Below are 25,000 nucleotides of genomic sequence, written 5' to 3' on the forward strand. Positions count from 1 at the left end.
GGTTTGGTCTCCATGAGGCCATACTGTGAAACATTCCAGACAAAGCAAAAACATCTCCATGAAGGAAAACATTTGACAGACTCTCCCCCCAGAAAAGTTACACAATGTACCTTTAAGTTACACAGAGAGATCAGTCTGTGTTACTGGAAAAAGCCCCATTGCACAAATAAAGTCTCACCAGTTGATGGCTGAGGCTCCCCTGTGGCGGGGCAGCAGAGAGGGGTGGTAGATGATGGAGCCATGTTTGGGGTGGTTGATCACTTCCATGGGGATGAACTGGGAGCAGAAGGGCAATACGTTGAGCTCAGCGCCTGTGGCAGAATACTGACTCACCACCTCTGGAATGGCCTGACCCTTCACTCTCCAGCGAGGAAATTTAAACACGGGCACGCCATCCTTCTCTGCTTCCACCGCTAACACAGCACAAATACAATAAAATACAGGTCAGTAAAGGTGCACTATGTAACTTTTGGTTGGGGGTCCGTTTGAATGTTCCACAGTATCACATCAAACAGCTCTACTTTATGTTTATTTAATTACAGGGGGTTTTAGAGTTCAAAAACACCTAGAAAAACAGGCATTTTGAGCATTGTGAGCAGGGTTTCCTTTTCACAAATCTGACCTGTACCTTGATCTGGTTTGGTCTCCATGAAAATAAATACTAAATATATGGTTTTAATACCATACTGTGAAACATTCCAGACAAAGCAGTAACATTGCCATAGAGAAAAGCATTTGATGGACTCTCCACCAGAAAAGTTACACAATGCACCTTTAAGATATAAATTTATTATATATTTTTTTTGTTTAAACTCTGTGTTGTTTTCCTCTGTTACTAGGATGTATCTGATACAGTGCACTAAATCTCTTAGTATATCCTAAATATTTTATCTAAACATTATAACTAATGTGAAAAATGATTTAATCAAATGTGAACATATTTTCAAAACAGAATTTCATACTTGCATTTAGTTATAAACAGCAATAGTCAAGTCTTACAATAGTCAACAGACAGATGGGTAATGTGCACCTACCCAAGGGGTCTGCTTTGCCGTCATTATCAGGAATAGTGAAGACCCCTACAATGGTGTGGCCTTCTTTCCTTAACTCCTTGTACACTTCTTGGCCAAACAGGCTCTGACCAATTACTGCGATCTTCATCCCCGTGGCTCAGGCTACTATGAGGAAAAAATTCAAAGAAACAATTCTCTCAGCATTAGCAAATAATTCAGTGTTACATAGTAAATTATTTTATATCTCAGTTTTATGTATCTTGATCTGAAATTCATTCAAGTGTAAACTGATTGATAAAAATGTTATCGATCACTAAATCTTTATTTACTTTATTTACTCTTTTACTAGGTGACCAAAATGCTTTCCAATAAAATCAACGTAATGTAAAAACATTAAACAATGAAATAAAACAAATTGTGAAAAATGTCACTGTTAAAAGCTAGTCTGAAAGTATTAGTATCATATTATTATTATGAAAATTGAATATCGATTAACCTTGTATGTTTATAAAATAATAACATTGACAAATTATTATAAAGGCATTTCAATTATCCAGCTAATTCTAACTGTAGGTAATTATTTGCATAGCGTTACATAATTGTGCTCTCTGCATTGAACAGTCTCAGTTTTTGAAAGTACGTCAAAGAGTGGATTCTGGATCAGCTACCGGATGGTACTGGCTGAAACCTTTAGTCCAAAGTGCAAAGAAATTGTTTTGTGTTTTGTCTTGCTACAGATAAGATAAACCAGAGTCGACTGCTTTTAACTAGGTTTTTCTCTTCTCCTAGTAATAGTAGTTTACATTGTAAACAAACGTAACTCAACATATTGATTAACTATGAAAAACATGTACAACTTCACAACAAAGTACACAAACAAATATCAACATAAAATGAGGTAAGTAAAGTCAGTTATCAAATCATTAGACCAAAGTCAAAAATTAGGCTAAATGGAATAAATCTTGCATGTAATCCAACATGCACACTTTACAAAGACGTGAATTATCTGTACAAAAAATACAGAGATATGCTATGGCATATTCTAAGCATTCTGGATTTGCAAGAACACATGTATTAGACTAAAAAATGCAAAGACTCCCTAAGTGTCAAACATTGTTTTAAATAACAGCAAGTGTCTGTCAATGCGTCTCTCTGTATTTTTTATTTTATTGTTACTTTCTTCCATAAATTCAAGGACTAGTTACATTTTGAACATTTAACATAATTACACAGATTTATTGACCCACGTTATTTTACCATCCTTCTGTAATTAGATGTGCAAGCCTCTACAGCTGACCAATCACAGGCTCTGGGACTCAGTAAATCACCTGTCACGAACTCCATTCAAAAGTGTAATTTAAAGTGTACTTCTTGCAACTTGTTCAAAGTTTAGTAAAATAGCCAACAATAATATTTTGCAGAGTCCAAATGAATGCCTGATGGTGCTTACCCGTTGCTGCAGACCCCTGGCTCAGTGCAGTAGAAAAGAGAGATCAGGCTGCGACGCGACCTGTTCATTTGGCCCCACCGCTCCATGGCACTGTTACATAACACGAAATAAGTAATGTGATTGGAGGAGAGATATGTGAGGAGCAGCCAATCAGAGGTCCTATCAGCGAATAAACAAGCCAAAAACGGAACATCTGAGAACATAAAATTTTACGATAGAAAAATTATCCAGTGTGATTACCAGACTAATTTGCTGCTAAAACAATGTTCTGTACACCACATAGTCTGGGATTACCAACTGTAGGTGAGTAAATTAACATACAGGGCCTACATTTGACCATATCAAACACATACACACAGATCCATTGTCGCATAGGTAACATGGGTATGGAGTGTTGTAATCCGAGAAGAACTATTATGAGAATGGTATTTCAGATTTGTCAGTACAGTTATGTGTTAGATTAGTTTGTTGTATATTTTGTCATGTACAAAATGTTTAGAGTGCTGTGATTTACTCATCCTAAATGTTCTCAAGTGTTGTAAAGACAATCTTCTCTTAGCTAAAAGAAAATTTAGGAGTACATAGAGGAACACAGGGGAAGTCATATGAGATCAGAATTCCTAAAAAAATAAGTTTATTACAATTCATAGAATTTCATGACAGTATGCAGGAAAGCAGACTTACATCTGCAATTGAAAATAAATAATAAAAAATAAATGTACATTATTATGGAATCATACACAACAGTAACATAAGGCTGCTTTGATTTGAGGAGTTGCTGTACACGATGCTTCTCAAGGCAGATTGTACAATACAAGTGGCACTGCAGACAGTTCAGCCTGGTGTCCATTGCACATATTTGTGCCAGTTTTTCTAAAATTGTACACAAGCACTCATGCACACAACAATGGTTCACACAATCAAACACTTCTACAACCAAAATTTGTCTCAGCGCAGAGTAGTAACATAGCCTCGGGCAACCAGCATGACTGTGGGGATCATTGTATGCAATTGGAGAAGTTAATGAAGGAACAGGGACAAATATGACTGTGCTTTATTTGTTCCATTTTGATTGGTGATACGATATCAAAACCTGAATTGTATTTTTTACTGTTTACTTACTTAAACACTGCTTGATGCTTCATTTCCTAATCTATCTTATTCCCTCTGTACATACAATGCAAATTATACTTTCTGACGATCAGTCTCTTATATTGAAGGACGGCAAAATCGTGCATTGGACACCTGGTTCAATTCTTGATGTAAACAAGACATTGCATTTATATAAAGATGAAAATGAAAGGAATATTTGGTACAAAATGTGTGTTTTTTTAAAATAATTAGAATAAGGTGCATTTTGGTGGCAACAACTTTTTGCCCTGCTGAACAGCGCCCCCTTAAGGCCTCAGAGGAGATAGGTGAGTGACTGGACAAAGTCAGACTCACTCCAGGTCCTGGAGGTTTATGGTGCTTCCAGTGAACTGGGAGTTCTCAGAGTTATTGTCCTCCTCCGTCATCCCTGATGGCTCCTGTCAAAACACAGCAGGTAAACTCCATGAACACAACAATGCAGGTAATGCTCATTTTTGCACTGTCTGTTTTGGCCAAAATTACAAAGCACATGTACAAACTTTCATGACTCCTATAATCACATGTACAGTGAGTTGTACCTGTAAAATATTGACAGGCAGATCCACAGTGAGCTGAGCATGAGAACTGGAAGGCTGAGAGCTCAGCTGGAAAGCAAGGTCTCCATCAGACGCTGGATCATCCTAAAAGGAGAAGATACAAACATTAGAATACCAAATAAATGAGCCAAAAATTAAAGTAGACCATTGCCTCTCAACTGGTCTCTACCTAAACATGTTAATCATAACCAAATATGTGAATCAACTGGACAATGGCATAATGGTAGGGCTGGGCAATATGGATCAAAAAATATATCTCGATATACGATATATATCTCGATATATGTTCAAGAAAAAATAACCCCCTAAAACTGAAAACTGCAAAAACAAATCTTCCAAATTCCACAAGGTCTTTTTTTTTTACTGAAGTGTAAGAGGTCGGCAGTTCATATAGGAACATTTAAGATTACAAAAAAACCCTAATTACATAAATAATAATTTAACTGTAAAATAAAATAAATAATACATATTTCCTTCTTTTTATTCATAAATAAAACAACTCAACACGAGCTCAACTTTGCATTAACTGTTATCCAGACCAGAACCAGAACCATGAGCTCCTTTAACAGAAGAAGCTCAGGATGTTCCTTATTTCAACAGATCCATGTTCCAGCAGTAAGGAGCTCTGAGGTTTCCCACAATCCACTGCAGATCAAACTCAACGTTTCCAAACACTATTGTACAAGTGACACTGCAGCAGATTATTGATTAAAATCATCTGTATAAATAAACTTTACATTGCTAAACTTTACAATATATAAAGCATAACGACTCTAGAGCCACATCAGCCCGTTTGACATTATAATGTGTTTAATGCAGTTTTGCGCACGTGTGTTTACATTTTACAGAAACGAAACTTAAGCGCATGACTCATTTGCATAAACAGCACTTCTCCTGCAGCTCAGCTCGTTTATCTTCTTTCAGGCTAAAGGACGCGACTCAGTGGAATATGAGGATGTGCTGCTGCTGATGGTTTTGTCTGTAAATGGTGGAAAAGGTTTGTGGTGCTTGAAGCTTTTCACTGGCACCAAATTTCGGCGTTCACGGCGATAGTGAGGAGTGAATGAGACACGAGCGAAGAAAATCAGGGAGGCGGGGGCAACGAGAGAGAAGGTAAACAAGTGAAGCGGCAAAATCAAAATTGAATATAAGCATTATATCGATATATACGATATGTCAGAATTCATATCGAGTTTAAAAACTATCTCGATATATTTAAAATATTGATATATCGCCCACCCCTACATAATGGTACCCATGAATGAAGTCCTCCATAAACCTACTGAAAGAGGCGTGTTAGCGTGGGATTACCTGAAGGAGCTGAATGTGCACATATTGGGGAGTGGCATCCCGCAGGCTCAGGGCTCTGGTGGAAGATGTTGTGCTTTCACTGTAATGAGCCCCAGACAGTGGTGCTGAAGCTGCCTTCACTATTTTTGCTCTTTTCACTGTTGACCACAAAGACAACAAAAAATGTCAGAATTATTCTAATAAAATGATTAAAGTTTACTATTGTGAACCGCTTTGCTGTTGTTTGCAACAAGAAACACCAAGTTATTTAAATAAAGAAAAATGCCACAGGTTTACCAGATACTGATCCTCGCTGTTTCTTCTTCTTAGCCAGCTGAATGGCTCTATAGTCTGTTCGAGCAGATCCTCCAGTTTCCTAGAAAAAGACAAATGTTTACCCATGTAATCCATAGTACATGTGTGACGCAGTCACTTTCTCGCACCAGGAAGCTGCTGGGGGACACAGTGGTGTGTTCAGAGTCCTTCTGTGGACTGAAGCTGCTTCCAGGACCAGGGAACACAAATTGGGTGAGCACCTTCTCCCCCTCCTGTGTCTCCATCACCTCCACACAGCTCAGCAGATGTCCTGAGCTAGGCCCACTCTCCTCTGGGCCTTTGGGGGGAGAGGCTAGGAGCTCCACCACCGGCGCTGTGGTCTCAACACTCAGGGAGTCAGCAGACACACCAGCCCCCTGTATCCCAAGGCTACTCAGGGAGCTCAGGGCCTCTGGCGTCACACTCTGCACATCATCCAGGTTAAGTGTACCCTGTGGAGGGAGCACCTCTTCCACAGACCGCTCCAGGGCCTCATGAGAGCCCACCTCTGTCCCAGCTGCCAACAGTAGAGGGTCTACAGCTTTGGCCAGTGTTGTGGGGGTGCCAGTACTTAAGGTAGATCCCACTGAAGATGGGTCAATGGTGAGGATGCCAGAGCTGACCATGGACAGGTCCATGGTGAACATCCCAGACGAAGAGGTGCCACTCACTGGTATTCCCACGCCAATTCCTGCAGTGGGGACGGTGCCAGCTGACACTCCGGACAACAGAGAGCTGAGGTCCAGATTAGTCAGCTGATCGACTGTAGTGCCTCCCCCGGATACCAGAGCAGGAGATGGGCTGACCAACTCGCTGCTAGGAGTTAAAGCAGGAGTCATCTCCATCTGACTCAGCACATCTGAGAAGCACAAATCACAAATAATCATAAAACTAAAACATTATATAATTGTAATGTATAGTTGTAATGTGTTTCAGTCACAGTATCTTGTCTCTACTGACCAGGACTTATGTGGTGGCCCTTCAGCATGTGGCTCTTAAGGCTGCTGCGTGATGAGAAGTGTTTGGTGCAGTCAGCCACAGGGCAGCGGTTGCGCAGGCTGCTGGCATCCTGCTTGTGCTTCTTGGAGTGGATGTAAAGACTGCTGCGCGCTGAGAATCTGGCGTTACAGCCTAGAGAACAAAGCATATTTAGCAGAAGTTTATGTTATAATGTAATATAATAATATTTCCAAGGACATTACCTTCTGCATGGCACTGGAAAGGCTTGGTTCCCAGATGAGTGATGCTGTGACCCTTCAGGTGCTCAGCCCGAGTGAAAGACTTTCCACACCCCTCTTCTGTACAAACGAAGCGACGGTCATCATCATGTTTCCTGTTGAACACAGATGTGTACAGAACTATTCAAATAGCAAGCACAGACATTTGTAGACCTTAAGTTAAATTAGTTCAGACATTTTGGGGATATACTTTGGGATATACTTGGTTGTCATGCAATCTTGTAGTCTTCAGAATGCATTGCACATATCTATTGTGATTCGCAACATGATAACTGAAGATTTGTGAAGAATTTCTTACCGTTTGTGTCTAAGAAGTTTGGACATGCTTGTGAAAGACCAGCCACAGCCCTCAGAGTCACAGACAAATGGCCTTTCACCTGGACCGAGTAAACACAACAGCTTAATGAATAAAAAATAAACTGATCACACTTCTATGTTGCCATTATAAACAAACATTTTATGTTGTTATGAGTTTCAAATAAAGAAGAGCGCTGTAATAGACTATTCATCTAAAATGGCTTATGGCAAAACTCACAAAACTTAAAGTGTCCCTATGATTTGACCCAAATTGCAGAAATATTTATACAGAAAAGTACTACTAGATGTGTTATTCACATGTTGTTAATGCAGAGTAACATTCACACCTCAGTAAAATAATATGTAGAAACATTTACCTCAGACAAATAAAACTGTAGACTAAAAACTGAGCTCAGGTCAAAAATATGTGTGGTTTTGTAAATTGTCCAGGTGCGCCGTACCAGTGTGACTCCTAAGGTGAATCTTCAAGCGGCAGGCCTTGTCATAGGTCTTGTCACAACCAGGAAATGTGCAGGAGAAGTGACCAGACTCTCTGAAGTGAGTACGATTGTGGGAGAACAGGGCACTGAAGGTCATAAATGTCTTCTCACAACCTGCTCATATAGATAGCTATGTTAGTCAATATTTTCTTGTGTATAGTACAGTATTTACTATATCCATTGCAAATCAATACCACTATTGAAAAGAACAAATGTATAGGTGTCAGGCATGATATATTACCTGGAAAATCACATTTGTGAGGCCTCTGAGGTTCAAAGTGAACTCTCTGGTGACTAGCAAGCCGAGTAGCACTGCGGAACCTTTCGCTGCAGATATCACAGGCAAAGGCATCGTCCTGCTTGTGGTTTTTAATGTGAGCTTTGAGGTTATAAACTGTAGTAAACCGCCGGTCACAGCCCTCTACCGTACACTCAAAAGGCCGCTGTTTATCGTGGGACTGAAGGTGCCGCTTGAGTTTGTAGGAGGTAGCAAAAGCCCAACCACAGCCCTCCACAGTGCACTGGAATGGTCTGGGGTCCTCTGCGTGGTTTAACTGGTGAACCTTGAGCTTCTGTCTCGAAACAAAAGTGAATGCACACCCAGGTTCAGGGCAGGTAAAGAGGGAAATAATCTCTTTCTTTGACTTTATGGGGCCGTGAACCTCCTCATTTTCAGTATTTAGAACAGCTGCTTTGGGGGAAGGAGTGATAAGATCTGCCTCTGTTAAAGTGTACAATGCTGAACAGTCATCCACCAGAGGCAGCTCTGTGTCCTTAATTTCACTGGAGCTGGGGGTTGCCAGTGTATTGATCTTCCCAATTGTCTTTGCTCCACCATCATAATTAAGCAGAACAAAATCTTCATAGTCCTTCATACCAAGTTGCTCTTTTAAACTGACCAAGTCCTCTTCCTTGTGAACACCTCCCTCTGGAGGAGTGGTGAATGTGAGGAAGCCATTGTCTATTGTCACAATAATGTTTTGGTTGTTGATCATGATGGTCCCAGAGAAGGTTTCATTGCCAGGGACACTATCAGAGGACATGTTAAGTTGGTTAACAGGGTTCTGTTGCGCATCTGCGATTATGTCTGGACTATCCAATGTTTCCATCAAGTCCGAACCTACTGAAACAAAGGCACTGCCATCGTCCAAATCGTCTACGGAAACTTTACTGACAGCGTTGTGTGTACAAGCATTACCAGCCAGTTTATCATTGCAGCTGTGCGTAAAAATGGCCTCTTCTGCAGTTTTTTGATCGTCAGCTCGTTTTGTATCGAAACCATCATCTGGCAAACAAAAACTATGGTCGTTCATGTCCAACGTGTTATTCTTAAGGACGCTCAAGTCCTCATTGGATTCACAAAACATAACGTTGTCTTCAACTTCGAGGAAAGCGCTTACCCGCGCGTTGTCGCTCAAGCACTCTTTGCCTTTGCCTGCCACAGAGACTGCGGACACCGACTCCACAGCCGCCCCGGAGCTAGAAGCATCGGTCTTACCATTGTGTGGAGTTACAGTCAAAACCACGTAAAGCCTTTGGAGGTCCTTACAGGCCGCGGTACCGTGCTCAACAGCAAGCTGGCTGTTCAAAGTCGAGTGCGGGGTGTCCTCATGTTGTGACTGTAAACCCGAGGCGGTGGCGGTGCGCACCGTTTCCTGTCCGCCCTCTTCCTCCAACCGAGGAAGCGCCATTTTCCCCTCTCCGACGGTCCCAGCGTCATGATAGCTCCACGTTTGTGCTGTGTGTTGTGGGTTAATTTGCGTATGAGCCCCGTGGTGTTTCCTAATGTTAGAGTTGGGGCATCTATGACTCGCCAAACAGTTTTTATCTGGAGGCGCAGGCTGGCATGCAGGTGGGCAGTCCACCGCGCTGCCATGTTCCGCCTGTGGCCGAAACGCAGCTGTTCTCGGCCTAGTATTGTTGTTGTTGTCACTTTGGTGTTCACGCTGTCCATCCACTTCATATTCTGAAGAAACAGATTTTGTTCTCGAGGTCGATGTCGTTGGGAGCGTTGACAGAGTGGATCCACGCAGGGCGCCATGTTGAGAATGATTGTTTTGGGCATCTGAAAGCCCCTGAATTTCCATCTTGGTATCCCTGTAGCAGCGGCAGCGTGCAAGGCCCGCCCTCTAAGAAAAAAACACGATCAGTGCAGTTCCGAACATTTCCAACAGGATGCGCTCACAAAAGTGTAACGACTGCGCTGACTTCTGTGATTTTAATTATTATTTTTGTTTTGCTAAAACTATAGACTAGTCACTGTATGGTTAACGCCCTGACACATGGATGAAATTATTTTCCAGTCACAGTAATTAACAATCAGCGTCTAATCAGTCTAATTACAATCAAATGTACAATGTCATACATGACAAGACAGTTAAGATTCTGAAAAACTGCAGTTTCTCGTGTGTCCACCAGAGAGCGTCACATACCAGCCCAGATACTAAATCTGATTAAATTAATTGGATTCCTAAAATTCACCTGAAGCAAATTCTGGTTATACTTGTTTATACAATGTCTTTATGAAAGTTTTGAGAGCTGGTGCTCAAAACAAAAAGAATAATCAGAAAAGAAAATCTTAGTGTGACAGAGAGCCCAGGTTTCAGAAGGACAGTTCTAACTTTTGTGATGAGAAAATGGTGAATTCGTCAAATCCCATAACAAAATGCCCATAGTTTGGGACAGTCTGACACGGTTTCACAGCTCATACCAAGGCACGGACACACCTGAAGGCACCTTATCAGAAATGCCTTAACAGTAACTGCCCCATGCACATTTTTCTTGAGGTCATGAATTTGTGATTTTATCTTAAAACTGGTGATGGAAAATTACTACCTTCTGTGACAGAGCATAATAACAGTTTCAGTTAAGTAAGGCTGATCTACTTTACATATATGATTTAAATTTTTAAAGGCAGTGAAGAACTTTTATCAAAAATAAACAACACATCAGCAACTATACTTTACTTCACAGTCATCACACTTTGTAGGGGTAGTTTAACTTTTTTTATTTTTATCAATTAAACAATGTCAAATGGGCTTAATGCCCCTCGACTAAATTCTTCCCCAAGATACCAGAGTAACTGGTAAAAGTTTGAACGCTTCAAAGCATCAACATATAACAGGCTTGGCACAAAAACTGTTTAAAAGGCACAGAAGTTCCTGAGGTAAGTCGCTGAAGGAAACCTTTAAAATAACTAAATAAAACATTAGTCACAGACAGTGACTAATGACCGAGCTCATGTCTTTATGTCAAGACCCACATGCAGTGCACATCATTATTGTTCAATATATTTTAGAGGCCTTGAAAGAAGCATTGATGGTCAGTGTAAATGAAAATTATCCAGTTAAGTCAGTTTTACAAAACGTTTGACTTTATATGTCTGAGAAATTAAAACCTAACCTTTAGTATACTCCCACCCCTTAGTATATCAATATCAACCACTCACACAGTTGCAAATTAATATAAAATTAAAATTACTGTGTGTGTGTGTATATTTGTAGGTCCAGTGCCAACATACCACCAGTAAGCTACAACCACAAACTGTGCCATACACACATTTTTCTATTCATACCCATAACAGTTAAAAGTTGAAAAATATAAAATAAATTCAAAGAGGGTGTTTTTTCCAGAGGCAGAAACCAGCTTTCATGCAAAGCCCATGTTATTTAAAATATTATACAGTATTTCTATTCCTCAAGTGCTTTCACCACCTCAACCTTCTTTCCTTCTTTGAATGTGGAAGAGCAACAGGGTTAAAATAATTAAGTGATCAAATGTTCAGAAAGGTTCTCCCATAAAAGAATAATCACATACATCTGCCATTTAACATAAAAACCTTCCTCTATCCCTTTTAGCAGAGACATCCCTTTGAAAATCCAGGCAAAAGTGTTCGGAGCATAAAAAAAGAGAAAAAAAAATCATCAAACTGGAATTGAAGGCTTTGTTTTTGCAGCAGACAGAGCAGTGGTAGACATGGCTTAGCCTGTTTGACAGGAGTAACAGAGGCAGGAGAATTCAAGGTTTCAGACAATAGCATTATGTCCTCGGAGGCCAACACCACGGGCAAACTGCTCCAGCAGGCCGGAGATGGCAGCTGAAGGACTGGGAGTGGAAGACTTGAGACCCACTGTGGAGCTGTAAGCAGCCAAGAAGATCTCCCGCACCGATTCAAGCCGGGTCTGACGCTCAGGAGGTAAGGGACACCTATAGACAAAGAGGAGCATAGTAGACTTATCCGTGCAGGTTTGTGGTTGACTGCAATCCAGGAGGACTGAATGTTACTGAATTTAAAATTTTACCAAAGTATTATTAATCTAGTTAAAATTCTAAACTATCACTCACATGCGCCCACTGGGCCCATCTTCCTGAAAACTGAAGGGCAGGGGGGAGTCGTAGATAGGAGCTACCACAGATGAGCTGGAGGAGACTGAGGCTGTGGGTACAGGAAAGTTTGCGTGATCATGAATGCTGCCACACCCTGAGACAATCTGCCAGCTTCCATATTCTGTGGAGACTGATGAGGCCGAGCGGGCACTGTCTACAATGAACCTAAAACAGAAAAAAACAGAAATTCAGACATGATTTTAAAAACAGTCTTTGATATTTTCTGATATTTGACATGCAAACCTTCTCCCGGGAACAGCTAGGGGACTGCTGCCAGTGTGTGTGGGCCCATGGTCGGACTGATTGGAGGATGAGGAGCTGGAGGACCTGGCCTCACTGAGCTGATGTGGCGTGCTCTCCTCCACTCTGTTCCACATCACCTGAGGAGAAGGGGATGGGCCTTTCCTCCTACACTCACACACATAGATGCTATAATTAGGAAAGCAGTACTTCATGTGGGGGTTAATTAGGTTGTCCAAAATAATTTCGGTTTCAGGGGAAACTTTTGTGTATATAAAATGTAAAACGTAATAAACATATTGAAAAAACATTGAATGAGAGGGTGAGTCCAGACTTAAGTGGTAGTGTAGATTATGTGAGCATGTTGCTAACTGATTTATAAGGAGTTAATTCTCTTAGCTGACCTATTAGCTGGAGGTATCCTAGTCAACCTAAGCAGTGTGCACTTTTTACACCAGTTAAGATGGTCTCACTTTGTAATTCACATGAGCGCAAGTAAATTAATTATCATTCAGTAAATGTATCACTTAATTATTTAAATGGATCTAGTTGCAAGTCAGTACTGACCAGCATGCGGCAGCTGGTTGGTTCATAAATAGGTCTGTGGTGTCACTGTTAAGACTGGAAGGTCCAAGCTCCTCAGTGATCAGAGAAAACTCACTGCTCAGACTGGTCACACTGCCACGATCTCTAGTCTCTGGAACGCAAAAACAAATGATCTCTTTAGACAGCTGCGGTTGTTGTTTTATACATTTAAATATGCAAATTATAGCATAGCTGTGGAATTGATAAGCTGCTAGGTCATGACTGATAAATACAGTTATCTCTCTCAATGTGAGAATACTTCTGAATAAACGTCAAGTTTAGTTTTGCATCTTGCATTAGGTTAACTGCAAATTCTGATGTGTGACGACACAATTCCAAGCTCTAATGCAAAAAAAGAATTTAATATAATATCAATAGGGATGGTCATTTTACAAGCAATACTGATCATATTAATGGTTCATTTGGGGTATTTACAAGGTTTGGTCATTAAAATAAAATAAAAAAATAAAAAAAAGGCAAAGCTAGAGAAACCCATTGTAACATTGTCGAGCACATTCCAAGTTTAATGAAATACTGTTGAATAAGCAGGTGGTAGGCCCTCGAACGAAAAGTTACATAAAGCACCTTTAAGGACAATTTTCACAAATTACTACTCATCACTTACTTAACTGACAGAGGTCGTCCACAGTGAAATCATTATCTTTGAACTGTGAATTCTTTCTTCTGAGAACAGAAATAGATAAAGTTATTATGACAAATCACAAGTAACACATGAAGCAGGTCATAATATAGCCCAAACATACTTTGTATATTCAAGTCAATAATATATAAACTAATTCTGCATCTGTCATGAAGGTAACAAACAAATGTGTAAAAAATATGAGTTAAATACCTCAGTCTCTTTACAGCAGAGAACTTCTCTGAAACAATGTGCTTCAAAAAATTGAAGCAGAAAAAAAATATCTAAAAAAAGAAACAAAATAATGTATTACAAGTAGCACCAAACCATTACACCAGACAATACAAATGCATATGTATTATGTTTACTAAAAATTGACGTTAGATCAAGGAGACAAAAATCCAGGTACAAACCTCTTCTCCTTTGGAGAGTCTATCAGGCAGCATGTGGCTACAATATAGAGGAAAAACAAGTTATTAGTGGTTCTAGTCATGTAGTCCCCACAACAAACATGTGGGAGTACATTAACACATTTAATGCAGTATAAACATAAGATATATTTTACCCAAACATGAACCAATCATACGCGATGGTTAGGTACAGAATCTCCGCTGGCTCTAGGTTAGCGTGCACAATACCATCCTGCAGGACAACAACATTTCCAAATAAGTTTCCATGTGCCCAGACAAACAAGCCACATGTTGCGTTTCACATGGTCCATAAACAGTTTGGAATAGATGTTTAATAGGAAAATGGACGAGCTTACAGCCCACAGAGACAGCCGGAGAAGAGAGACAAACAGAGGCGTCCTGTCCCACCCGGATATACAGTGCACCAGCAGCCCACTCTCATCTGAAGCAAGAGGCATCGCTGAGTTATTGAAAAGCATGATTTAAATTTGATATTTAACATAGTTCAGTCATTACAATTTAATCAGCCAGTTTGCACATGTTAACCTACCATCACTGTTAATGATATGAAGAAGCAGTTTCAGGTAGTTTTGAGTCTGTTCCACCAAGTCCCATGACTAAAATACACAAAGAATAAAATAACACATTTAAAATTCCGTTTATACAATATACTTTATTCCATTAGGATTGTCAGTATAAAATAATGTCCACAAAGAAAATCACACATTGGAGTGGCGGGCCTGCCACCTGCTTGTCTCGAAAGTTTCACAGTATTAAATTTAACCATCATAGAGACAAGCAGGCGATGCCACCAGGCATAGATAAATGGAGAACCAACCTCATTCTCAATATGAGAGCATGTTTAGTTTTCTTCTTAACTAATTCTTAAAATGTGATGTTTCTTCTCCAAATAATTGTAACAAGTACAAATTGTCTCACAAGTGTAACTTGGAGCTGCAGAAGAAAATTGATTTACCTGGTACTGGGTCCAGTCTATGTTTAGGTTCTGAGTGAAGCATGTAGGGATTGTCAAAGGCGCATCCACATAATCCTGTCCCAGAGAAAACCCAACTATGGTCAAACCAAGACTAGGAATGTTCATACCTCAAAGAAGAAAAAGGACTGACCTGATTCCAGTTAAAAACCAGACCTTCTGCTGTGTAGTCTCTGTCTTTGTACTCCTTAAAGAACTCGCACCCTGAAGATAAACACCAAAAAAATAAACATCTCAAAATGCCAAACTACAAATTCAAATTAGTGTAAATATAAACAAGAAACAGCACTGCTAAAAGTAGAAGTTGATATAAGATCCTATTCTGGTTAGTGGTAGTAACAATAACACAATGTGAGAAAAATATATAACATAATTCACTCATTCACTTGGACCAATTTGAACTTAAAGGCCCTATATTAAAAATGTTTTGATTGATTTTATAATTTTGTTTCCCTATTAAAAACATGTCCGGAGTTGTGTTTTGATTCCTTCACATGAATTATTATACAAATTCTGTATGTTTAGGCTGAATTCTTTTCTCAGAAAACACTCCGTTTCACAGAGTGATGTTATGATGTCATGTGGTAATACAGGAAACACTCCACTGTTTTAATAAACGGCATACACATTTAAATAAACTGCATACACATTCACTTTGGATAATCTGAGTCCAATACTATACTAAACTAAAGGTAAAAGATGGCTGTTATCTTGAAAACTACCTCTTGATGACATCAAATTGAAACATGCAGTTCTGCATTTAGAGCTTTAGAGATGTAGCAAGACTAATAATAAAGGGTCACTCAAAGTGTGAATGAGATATCAGATAACAACTCTAGGTGTGTTGGCATAAGTTGGCAACATTCTAACATGGCTTAAAGCTTACAAGAGTCAGTAATATTATATAATATATTAACATAGGACTTTTAAAGCTTGAGCAAATAGAAATGAGTGGACATTATTCCCATCCCTGGATATGCTCTCTAAAGTTTACCTGGATAAGGCACTGAAAGCAGAGTGAAGTCTGCATAGCGTTGAGCTTTATCCACCTTTTCAGAAGAGGTTACACTGTAATTACAAACAAACAAATGTCTTACCATAAAAGCAAAATCAACAGGTAATAAATATCATGTTATGTTCTTACTTGAGACCAAATTTAACCTTCTTATTCTCTACCATTAGATCACAGATGTAGCGAACAGAAAGGTAGCGCAGCAGCTTAATGTCATGACCACGAACCTTATCAAACAGTTGGGAGTCACCATTTCTGGGGACAAAAGCAATTTATCACAACAATGTCAAATTCTTTTACATACTTCAATGACAATACATGTTAGCAAATCAGACACTAATCAATACTAAAGCTAGCATTGAAACTAGATACTAGAGCAGATATTAATACAAAAAAAAGTTGCAATCACATTACACAAACAAACCTTTCCTACTCAACTTTAGAAAGATCTTGAGCTGTATCATAACTAGTATGGGCCCACGGACCACTATGGAACATACCTGGGTGTCTGAGAGATTACACAGACATAACACTTGGTAATATAAAAGAAAGAACTGTAATTTAATGTTGCAAACATTCACATTCTATTTCATTGTGGTATCAGAACTGGTATCAAGTCTTTTCCGTGTATATCAAGTTAGAAATTTTTGTATTGTGGCAACACTAATACAAAAGCCCAGTTAATTTTTTTCTTATTCATTGATTTTGAATATGTATATATGCATATTTATTCTATCGCCACTGCCTCTGTATTACAGTTGCAACAATGTATTTTCACCATAGTGTGGCAAAAAAAAAAAAAGCATTTTTTCTAAGGCAAAGCATAATGCTTTATATATTATACTACTGTCATCACCTCACTCCACTGTCATCCTCTAGAACCTCTTCTGGCTCTGTTCCTGTGTCATCAGCGCCCCCTGCAAAGTGAAAAAGAGTCACTTTATTCCTGGGGTAGTTGACGTGGATCTCAAGACAAACATGTACTTAAAATGCCTATTACACTATTTCCTGATCTGTTATAATGTTGTTTCCTCATCAAAAACATACTGAAATTGTGTTTTGTTTCATTGACACATGTTTAACACACAAACTCTGTATATTTAGAGTGAGTTCTTCTCTCAAACAGAAAACACTTTGTGACGTCTTTTGGTAATTCAGGAAGTGCCCCACAGTGTTTTTAAATTCCAATCAATTCCAGTCAATGTTGTGTAATATAGGACCTTTAACTTGTGACAGTGTTGATTCATCTTCACCTTTTTACGAAATAATCATTCAGAACAATATTTTTGGAAGTTACCTGAGAATATGTAGTTGTAGCCTGTTCGGCCGTAGAGCTCCCCCCAGCCTGCTAGAGTAGATGACCGGCAAATATGCTGCAAAACAAACATTTAAAGTGTATATGTATATTATAGTTTTAAACCAATCAAGAAAAAATTTGTGGAGAAAAGCTGAAAAATATGTTGAAAATTACAGGAAGTAGAGAGAGAATTCAATTTACACAGAAAACAAATTTTTCCCAATATTTCAAACATTATTTCAACGTTTCTTATATTTTTATTTGTTAAATATTAATCTCTGACTATTTTAGAGGGGTTTCGGACTTGTGTACTATATGATTGGAATGTGATATAATGATTTCCAACAAGAAAAAAAAGAATTGTAAATTTTTTGGATAAAATCTTTAATATAATATCCTCATATATTTTAGTAAAATGAGTCAATCAACCAGTCATAGGCACTTTTAACATTCACATGATTGAGCTATTCGACGTAGTTAACTGAAAACTATGCTGTATAAGAGCATGGTATGGAGGAGAATAATAAATCTGCACTTCCTCTTTTTATGATATACATACACCATGACACACAGAGTAAAAAACATCATCTCCTGACGCAGGCAGATCTATAGAGAATAGCGCTGAATGGGTTTTCTGAAGGTGTTCTAGTCTATTGGCAGTAACATATGGTAACCTTATCTTTTCAAAAACTACTCAGCTTGTTTTAAAAGTTGGGGGTTGAAGTGAAACCTCCAACTTCCCCATGTGTTGTAAAAGTAGAATTGCTTAGACATTTAACCTATACAGGCATTGACAATACGCTTTCCATTAAACTGTGGAATCAGTGTGTAAAGGTTGTGTGTTAGAGGGTACCTTTCCCTTGTAGAGGATGACAGGGCAAACAAATCTTCCCCTACACCGGGCAAGCTTACTCCTGTTTACCAGGTCCTGAAGCTTACTGATGTGCACAGTGCCATCAGATCTGCAACACAAGAAAAAAGCTTATACTCAGTGTTTTGAACTTAGATACAGTCATACTTTTTTTAATCAACTCACTCCATGTACGGGACTTTGAGCAAGCTAGGCAAAAATAGTAAGTAACTGATAATATACTTGCTGACTACTTGACAGAGCCCCATAATGTGTAATCAGAAACAGTTTGGAATTACTATTCACAAAATATAGTCCTCTGCTGAACAGTCATGGGACCTATCACAGTTGTGTGAATGAAAGTTAACCTTTGGTCTTAATACAGTTAAAGATGAGGACATAGAGGAAACAAACAACACAGGCTAATAGCTAACTGACTGGACTTTGCCATCAAGAAGCAGCAGCAGGATACCTGCTTCTCTCACACTCCAGTTCCTGCTCTAAGAACACTATTTGCCGTGGGTAGTGGCCGCACACTTCTCCATTAAAGTTGTGGATGATGCTGTACTTGTAATCCCTTGAGAATAAGTCGAGGGTGCGCCTCTCAATTTCCTCTACCTGGCAAAGGACAAATGAATAATATAAATCAACAGAGGTAGTACAAACTTTAGAAGTGCACTATGTTACTTTTTTGGTCAAAAGTCCGCCAGCTGTCTGTCTTCATGGAGATGTTACTGCTCAGCCTGGAATGCTCCAGGATGACATTAAACTTCTCAATCTTGCATTTAATCAATTACAGATCTTTTTATGGCTGGAAATTGCTTTGAAAAACATGCATTCATACAAGGAGACTGGTCACCTCTCCACAGATCTGAAATGGACTTGATATGGCATGATGTATAACACTTTTGGGTGAAGCAATAGCATCTCAGTGGAGACAATGGAACCTCAACCACAAAAGTTACATAGTGCACCTTTAATAACATGATATACAGTAATTTTTCTTTTTAATGTCAATAAAACATTTTCACAGAGGGGGAAAGTAAATTTAACTAAGTTAATAAGTGTAGGTAGGCTCTCTCTTGAGGTAAAAATAGGCTACTCAAAATCATCAATAGCCAACTAGAGCTCATAATTAGGTTAGATTATACGTAACCAATTTCATGTCAGTGATTTGACTTCGTTTCACTGTGGCTCACCTGCGGGGTTACTTCTTTTGCTCTGTACTGCGTCTTGGAGAACAAATAGATCAAATCTACTATTTCCTCGCTTTTTCTCAATGACAGTCCAGAGGCAGCCATGGCAGAGCCTCTACCCACGGCAGGGGCCTGTAACCTGACGTGGCCTCCCTCATACACAGCAGCGCCCTGGCTTTTGGATCTGGAAGAGCGGCCAGGCCATGCCTTCCCGGCCAACTTCTTCCTGACTGCCCGCTGAAACGGGCCGGAGCCGGGGACTCGTCGAGAATTCAGGGCCGTGGTGGCTCCTTCTGTCGGTCCTCGGCTACACAACTGCACAGCCAACGGGGGTTAGCACAGCGGTAACAAAGACCAAACACAGGTTTCAGTTTTGATCAATTTCCACAGTTAAAGCCGGATGATTTCGCAATAGTGCATAAATGTATGTGTCTAGTCCCGCGGTTTATTCACACTTCATGCACTTGATACACAGCTCCCGAGAGCTAACTCTGACCTGCGACTCTGCGCGCTGGACTACGACGTTTCCAGTGTCTTCAGACGTCTCCTCGTCTCCTTAGCGACTGTGGACATTGCATCCAACATATTCACAAATAAAAGTCGTATGAGTGTGACGGGACTGTTTGAGCTGCGCACTGATGTTGCAATGCACGTCTGCACGATATTGGTTTCTATAAGCTAAAGGAAAACAGACAGTAAACAGGAAGATTGGGTAAACACGTGACCGGAAGTTGCTACGTAGGCGCTGCAAAGTAGGAAGGACCTTTGACAACTTTTTTTCATTTCCGTTTATAATCCATTATAAATGTTTCTAGGAAAGATGAAATAGCAACATCCCTAAACTATGGGCAACTTGGTCTTTTATTGAGTCCATGTTGTATCTTGCATCAAAATCTCTAATCAAACGGTCCAGAGTTTTTAATGTTTCAAGTTTTCAAACTGTAACGATATCTACACTTATACTATTGTAGAACATGTACAAGTAATCTTAAAATTACCCATCATTCCAAAGACAAATCTTTATATGTGTATAGTAGTGTGTAGACCTATAGAGGAAAGGTTTAAAAGAAGACAAGAAAAAAAAAAAACAACTTCATCAGATGCTATAATATAATAATGGTTTTAAAATCCATCATCATCATGATTATTTTATTATCAAAATGCAATACAACTCTTCTTAAATCTTTTGGAGGGCAACAATTGAATTAGTTACTACTATGATCTGTGAGAAAATTAACAAAACCAACAGAAATGTACAAAAAGAATGCAGCATCTGAGAGGAACCAATGAACAGACCCAATGATTAACGTCCAATCGTCAGAAAGACCAGAAAACAGAAATCATGTGTACTATATCTTCATACAAGTCTATATATCACATATCTTTCTATACACAGGTCATATAGTCATACATAATGTCCTTTTGTGTTTTAAGGTTGAATCTCTTGTTTTAAGGTGCTGGTAATTTTGAGCCACAAACAGTTTCTTTGTTTGGGTCAAACATTCCTTGTGTTGAAGTTGTAGCAGGGGGAAAACAGAAGTAGAGCTGCTCAGCCCAGCTAAAGGTCCCACCACTGTATTAGCATAACCGCCTCTTCAATTAGAAGGATTGCAACAAAGAAATACACCATACTTCCAAGGAGAAGTAGCTCTTCCAAAAGAACTTAGCAGCAGTAGTTATATACTTTTAACAATTATCCAAGTACTCCTTCAGAGATCCCTCAGTATCACATGGAATGCAAGGATTGGTCAGAAATGGGGGGAAGTAGTACTGTTGAACAGATCAAACCCAACATGTGAATAAAATGCCTATTTGGTTATTTCTCTAAACACAATCACAGGAAACTCTGCTCAATATGAACAAAATAAAAACAGATTTCAACTAATATAGTGGCTAGATCAGCTCTAAATGCAGAACTGGCTTTTATTTCACTGGAAAATGCAGCACCTTAAACCCCAAGAGCATGTACTGCATCAAATACAATGGTAGATGTCAGTGACATACAGTAATTTAATTTTTTTTTTAAAACTAAGGGGTCTAAGTCAAGATAAAAAATGAGATTATTGACCAATGGCTATACATGGGTTTACTGAAGATCTTTATATGGAATGGTAATGAGAAAAGTGGGCTGTAAAATAATGGATGATTCGACTATAACTAGAAAACCAAATAACCCCAGTGCAGTAAAACCAAGTTGAAGTACTATACACTTAAAATATACATTCATAGCTGCATATCAGCTTTCGCTTTCAGTTCGCCGCAAGGGTTAAGAGGTTAGGTATAAGCTGGGGTCTGTACACCCCAGAGCTCTCCAAATTAAGTCCAAGTCCAAATTTTAAAAAGGCATACACCGTGGGCTGATGCAGTACAAGGCAACAGATAGAATGTTGGCTAGTCTGAAGCAGTTCTTATTATATTATTGCTGATGAGTCTAAACTGTAATAACCCTTAATTTTTGTTGAATCTTACAAATATTTTAGATAAAATGAACCAATACAATAAACAGATGTTTATTTGGATGCTTATAATGAATTACAAGCCAAAATAGACTTTAACAGCACTCATTTATCTGCACTTTCCATTCCTTTTTTTGGATCGAGGGCTGTATTTACGAACACATTTGACTTTTGTCAAACATAAAAAAAGACCCACTCACGTATCCCATCTGATACTGCTGTATATGGATGTTTGTGAACCTCACGCGAGCCTGGCACTTTAGAAAGCAGGGGGTTGTCCATTTCCATAAAGTGTCTATGATCTTTGGGCAACGTATCATAACAATATCCCACAATGCAAAGGAAACAAAGAAAAAAACTAAAATGAATCCACAAGTCCTTGTTCCTGGATGGTCTGTACATCTATTGTCCTCAAAGTCCCAAAACAACCTGAATGCACTGCTCTTTAGTGACTTTTTCACAGCACCTCTGACTCTAGTGCGCATCCTCACTCTTCCACATGGTGTCAGTAATCCCAAGCATGTACACTGGATCATCCCTGGTGGGAGTGTGTGGTTTGGGGCATGCTTCACCCAGCACCCAGCCCAGATCCTGTGGCCGGCTGTGTGTCAGTCTGCTGGTGTAGAGCGCTTGAAGGAGGGAGTTGAGGAAGTCACAGAGTGGTCAAGAGGGTGGCCCATGGAGCGGCCCAGACACAAGTGCGAGCCTGCCGAGGGACTGAAGGAACCTTGGAATGGAGACTGGGAGGGTCTGCTGAGGGAATGACGGGCTGTCAGTCCGCTGGCTCTCTGTAGACTAAACACAAACATGCGAGATTTGCAGTTACAGTCAATCACTTCAATATTTAGCCATTTTGCAATAATTAGCCATTACTGTAACCAATATGCTAATATTTTTACTCATTTGTTGTATGACATTTTGGAACAAGGGAAATTTTGTGAAATGTGCAGTCAAAACAGGAATCCAAAGAGGATTTTGTGTTTCTCTGACTGCGGGTCCCAAGTAACTTCTCCAACTGTTATGTGTGACAATATTCACAGCATACACATGGACATCTAACAAGTTTCTGTGTGCAAGTTTATAACTACAGCAACGATATATATATTTTTTTTTTCGGATTCCCATTAGCAAATGTCCATGACACCAACTACTATTCCTGGGGTCCAAAATTGCATATACTGGTGTCTTATATGCACATACCACATTCTTTGTCAGTTGAACCATCACCGTGCTTGTAGGTGCGCTCCGTCTTGATGCTTCTCAGCACTCGCTCTAGAACCCCCTGCCCTTCCCTTAGTCGTTCAACACTAGTCGGAACCATCCTGTGAAGATACAAGAGAGCTGTTATTGGTACCATCTGTTATATACAGGAGGGAAACATGTAAACTGTCTAAATGCGAATTTAACGAATACTAAACCAGTGAATGTGTAGTGCAATGAAATTGGCACAGGGCTAATTATTTTTACATACATGATCAGTGACCATCCATGTGGAGCTAGTAGCAAACAACTCTTACCACTGGTTGTCCTGGTGTCGAGAGGGTGCTGGGGCGGGTGGTTCTGAGGGGCTGACAGCCTCTGTGTGTGGACTGGAGTAAGGCTGAGCAGACGATGGGTAAGGGTGAGGGGAGGCCCGATGCTGTAGCCGGTGACTGTGATGAGTGTCCTGGCTGTAATGGCTGCCAGGAGGCGTGTGTGTGGCACTTAGGGACTCGGAGTCACGACCACAGCTCTGCTTCCTTTTCCTGTACTCCAGCAAAGACACCTGAGGCACAACATAAAACGTACTGTCAAACTATGGCTTTAACCGCACACCACAGCTTTTCAGGGTTCCCACTTTTATTGAAGGCCTTTTTTCCAGCACTTTTGCTACAAAACCTACTTCTCATTAAATAATGGCCTATAAACAGACAGCTGTAAAATTGTAGTTTGTAACACAAATTAAAAAGATGAGACACATGGGAACCCTGCTTTCACATCAATCTGACATCCATAAGGGACGAAACACGTCATGCATTTTACCAAGACACACCTGACCTGTTCAATTTATCACTATGGAAACACCCGCACAGTGCATTGCTCATTTGCTATGGAGTTTGGTGCATTACTATTGTGAACTGAATGCATGGTTAGTAGCATAAAGCAGCTACAGCATTTACAATGGAGCAGGCATTTGAAACTGAAACCATCACAAAATGCAACCATACAGAATACCCACAACATTCACAAACCGTTCAGACGCACACCAACACCAATGACCACCCACATACACTGCCAACATGTTTTGACTTAATGAGATGTCTCTGTGAACACATGAGGGAATATGACATGACAATGAGCTTGTCTCAGATATCAATAGGGGATCTACATTTCACAGAGTGACATGTTGGTTTAACACTAAGATAATGAATCATTGCTTTCCAGGCACCAATGCATGGAATTATTGAAAATAAAATTCCTTGTGACAAGTTGGTTGACAAGTTCAACACCTTAACTATATCAGCTAGATACCCCTTCAAAAAACATAATGAAAAAGATGGTACAAAATACATTTATATTTATTATTTAGGTCTGAAGACTTAGTTTAACTCAATCTAAGGCCCTCTGATTAAATAGCGTTTCCCCCAATCATTACAATCCATGATCACTTGATTGTAGCATCTATGGCAGTCAGCACCAGTACCTGCCTGCTTGACAGTCTGCAGTGCAGCAAGTATTTAGAATGGTGGATACTGCTACAGAATTTCTGCGGGTGGAAACCTTTAAAGTAAACGTTACTCATGCATCACTAAACATGGTCACAACAACTTAATGTACACTTGAAGGAAAGGACAGAGCTTGTATAATGGGGGTGTTGTATGCAGATGCAATAAAATACTGACATGCACACTAGAGGCAGTTTTAAGAATATTCACCATATTTTGTACTGTCTTGTATTCACTTCTTACAGCTATAGTCTGGTAATGTGTCTTCCCTGTCACCAGACTAATGGGTGACTGCTTGGCCCTCTGCCTTGGAAAAAAGTGGAAGAAAAACTTTGCAAACAGAGTAAAATTGTGGGTAGGAGGTGACTGAGGTGAGGCTGATCTCAATTTGCTATGTAGTTCACTGTGGCTATATTACAATTGAGGTTAAATAAATTA

General features: G+C 39.6%; 4 protein-coding genes across 7 annotated transcripts; all 4 read right to left on the reverse strand.

Annotated features, from left to right (window-relative positions):
• Nucleotides 1–178: 178 nt before the first annotated feature.
• LOC129411691 (cytosolic 10-formyltetrahydrofolate dehydrogenase-like) lies at nucleotides 179–2,877 on the reverse strand (the record flags this gene model as incomplete). Its single annotated transcript, XM_055163214.1, has 3 exons — nucleotides 2,464–2,877; nucleotides 1,035–1,178; nucleotides 179–413 (listed from the first exon to the last, which is right to left on the reverse strand). Coding segments are annotated over exons 2-3 (362 nt in total), but the record flags the coding sequence as incomplete, so codon positions are not given.
• A 203-nt stretch (nucleotides 2,878–3,080) lies between these two features.
• On the reverse strand, nucleotides 3,081–10,227 carry si:dkey-156n14.3 (zinc finger protein ZXDC). The gene is made up of 10 exons (XM_020935835.2): nucleotides 8,033–10,227; nucleotides 7,753–7,905; nucleotides 7,293–7,371; nucleotides 6,959–7,089; nucleotides 6,717–6,887; nucleotides 5,885–6,615; nucleotides 5,739–5,817; nucleotides 5,463–5,599; nucleotides 4,134–4,235; nucleotides 3,081–3,992 (listed from the first exon to the last, which is right to left on the reverse strand). Exons 1-10 carry the CDS (start codon nucleotides 9,876–9,878, stop codon nucleotides 3,906–3,908), a joined length of 3,516 nt encoding a protein of 1,171 aa, XP_020791494.2. The 5' UTR covers nucleotides 9,879–10,227; the 3' UTR covers nucleotides 3,081–3,905.
• A 546-nt stretch (nucleotides 10,228–10,773) lies between these two features.
• Nucleotides 10,774–20,110, reverse strand: mtmr14 (myotubularin related protein 14). 4 transcript variants are annotated; one of them, XM_055163216.1, is made up of 20 exons: nucleotides 19,898–20,110; nucleotides 19,405–19,716; nucleotides 18,678–18,823; nucleotides 18,209–18,317; nucleotides 17,356–17,431; nucleotides 16,915–16,975; nucleotides 16,191–16,313; nucleotides 16,041–16,114; nucleotides 15,180–15,250; nucleotides 15,029–15,103; nucleotides 14,603–14,669; nucleotides 14,409–14,512; nucleotides 14,208–14,284; nucleotides 14,056–14,092; nucleotides 13,856–13,926; nucleotides 13,628–13,686; nucleotides 12,985–13,114; nucleotides 12,421–12,585; nucleotides 12,136–12,342; nucleotides 10,774–11,997 (listed from the first exon to the last, which is right to left on the reverse strand). In XM_055163216.1, exons 2-20 carry the CDS (start codon nucleotides 19,504–19,506, stop codon nucleotides 11,817–11,819), a joined length of 1,935 nt encoding a protein of 644 aa, XP_055019191.1. In that variant the 5' UTR covers nucleotides 19,507–19,716; nucleotides 19,898–20,110; the 3' UTR covers nucleotides 10,774–11,816. The 4 variants fall into 4 exon arrangements, with proteins under 4 accessions (XP_055019191.1, XP_055019190.1, XP_020791487.1 ...); XM_055163215.1 differs by having other exon boundaries at nucleotides 19,405–20,110; XM_020935828.2 differs by having other exon boundaries at nucleotides 14,409–14,494; nucleotides 19,405–20,109.
• Nucleotides 20,111–20,533: 423 nt separating this feature from the next.
• On the reverse strand, nucleotides 20,534–24,994 carry setd5 (SET domain containing 5). The gene is made up of 4 exons (XM_055163218.1): nucleotides 24,773–24,994; nucleotides 23,375–23,622; nucleotides 23,058–23,179; nucleotides 20,534–22,652 (listed from the first exon to the last, which is right to left on the reverse strand). The coding sequence occupies exons 1-4, from the start codon at nucleotides 24,773–24,775 to the stop codon at nucleotides 22,630–22,632; spliced, it is 396 nt and encodes a 131-aa protein (XP_055019193.1). The 5' UTR covers nucleotides 24,776–24,994; the 3' UTR covers nucleotides 20,534–22,629.
• Nucleotides 24,995–25,000: the final 6 nt, after the last annotated feature.

Source organism: Boleophthalmus pectinirostris, unplaced genomic scaffold, assembly GCF_026225935.1.
Source record: "Boleophthalmus pectinirostris isolate CB_2022bp ecotype Guang Dong unplaced genomic scaffold, ASM2622593v1 HiC_scaffold_580, whole genome shotgun sequence".
NCBI lineage: Eukaryota > Metazoa > Chordata > Actinopteri > Gobiiformes > Gobiidae > Boleophthalmus > Boleophthalmus pectinirostris.

Coding starts and splice junctions, on each gene's coding strand:
- si:dkey-156n14.3 (XM_020935835.2), bottom strand. CDS start 9,878: ATGGAAATTCAGGGGCTTTCAGATGCCCAAAACAATCATTCTCAACAT. Junction 5,600..5,738: donor ACAGCGAGGATCAGTATCTG/GTAAACCTGTGG, acceptor TGTGGTCAACAG/TGAAAAGAGCAAAAATAGTG. Junction 4,236..5,462: donor TGCACATTCAGCTCCTTCAG/GTAATCCCACGC, acceptor TTCTCCTTTTAG/GATGATCCAGCGTCTGATGG.
- mtmr14 (XM_055163216.1), bottom strand. CDS start 19,506: ATGGCTGCCTCTGGACTGTCATTGAGAAAAAGCGAGGAAATAGTAGAT. Junction 17,432..18,208: donor TCATCCTCTACAAGGGAAAG/GTACCCTCTAAC, acceptor TTTGTTTTGCAG/CATATTTGCCGGTCATCTAC. Junction 14,093..14,207: donor TATGATTGGTTCATGTTTGG/GTAAAATATATC, acceptor TCTATATTGTAG/CCACATGCTGCCTGATAGAC.
- setd5 (XM_055163218.1), bottom strand. Junction 23,180..23,374: donor CGACACCAGGACAACCAGTG/GTAAGAGTTGTT, acceptor GTATCTTCACAG/GATGGTTCCGACTAGTGTTG. Junction 22,653..23,057: donor TTCAACTGACAAAGAATGTG/GTATGTGCATAT, acceptor GTTTGTGTTTAG/TCTACAGAGAGCCAGCGGAC.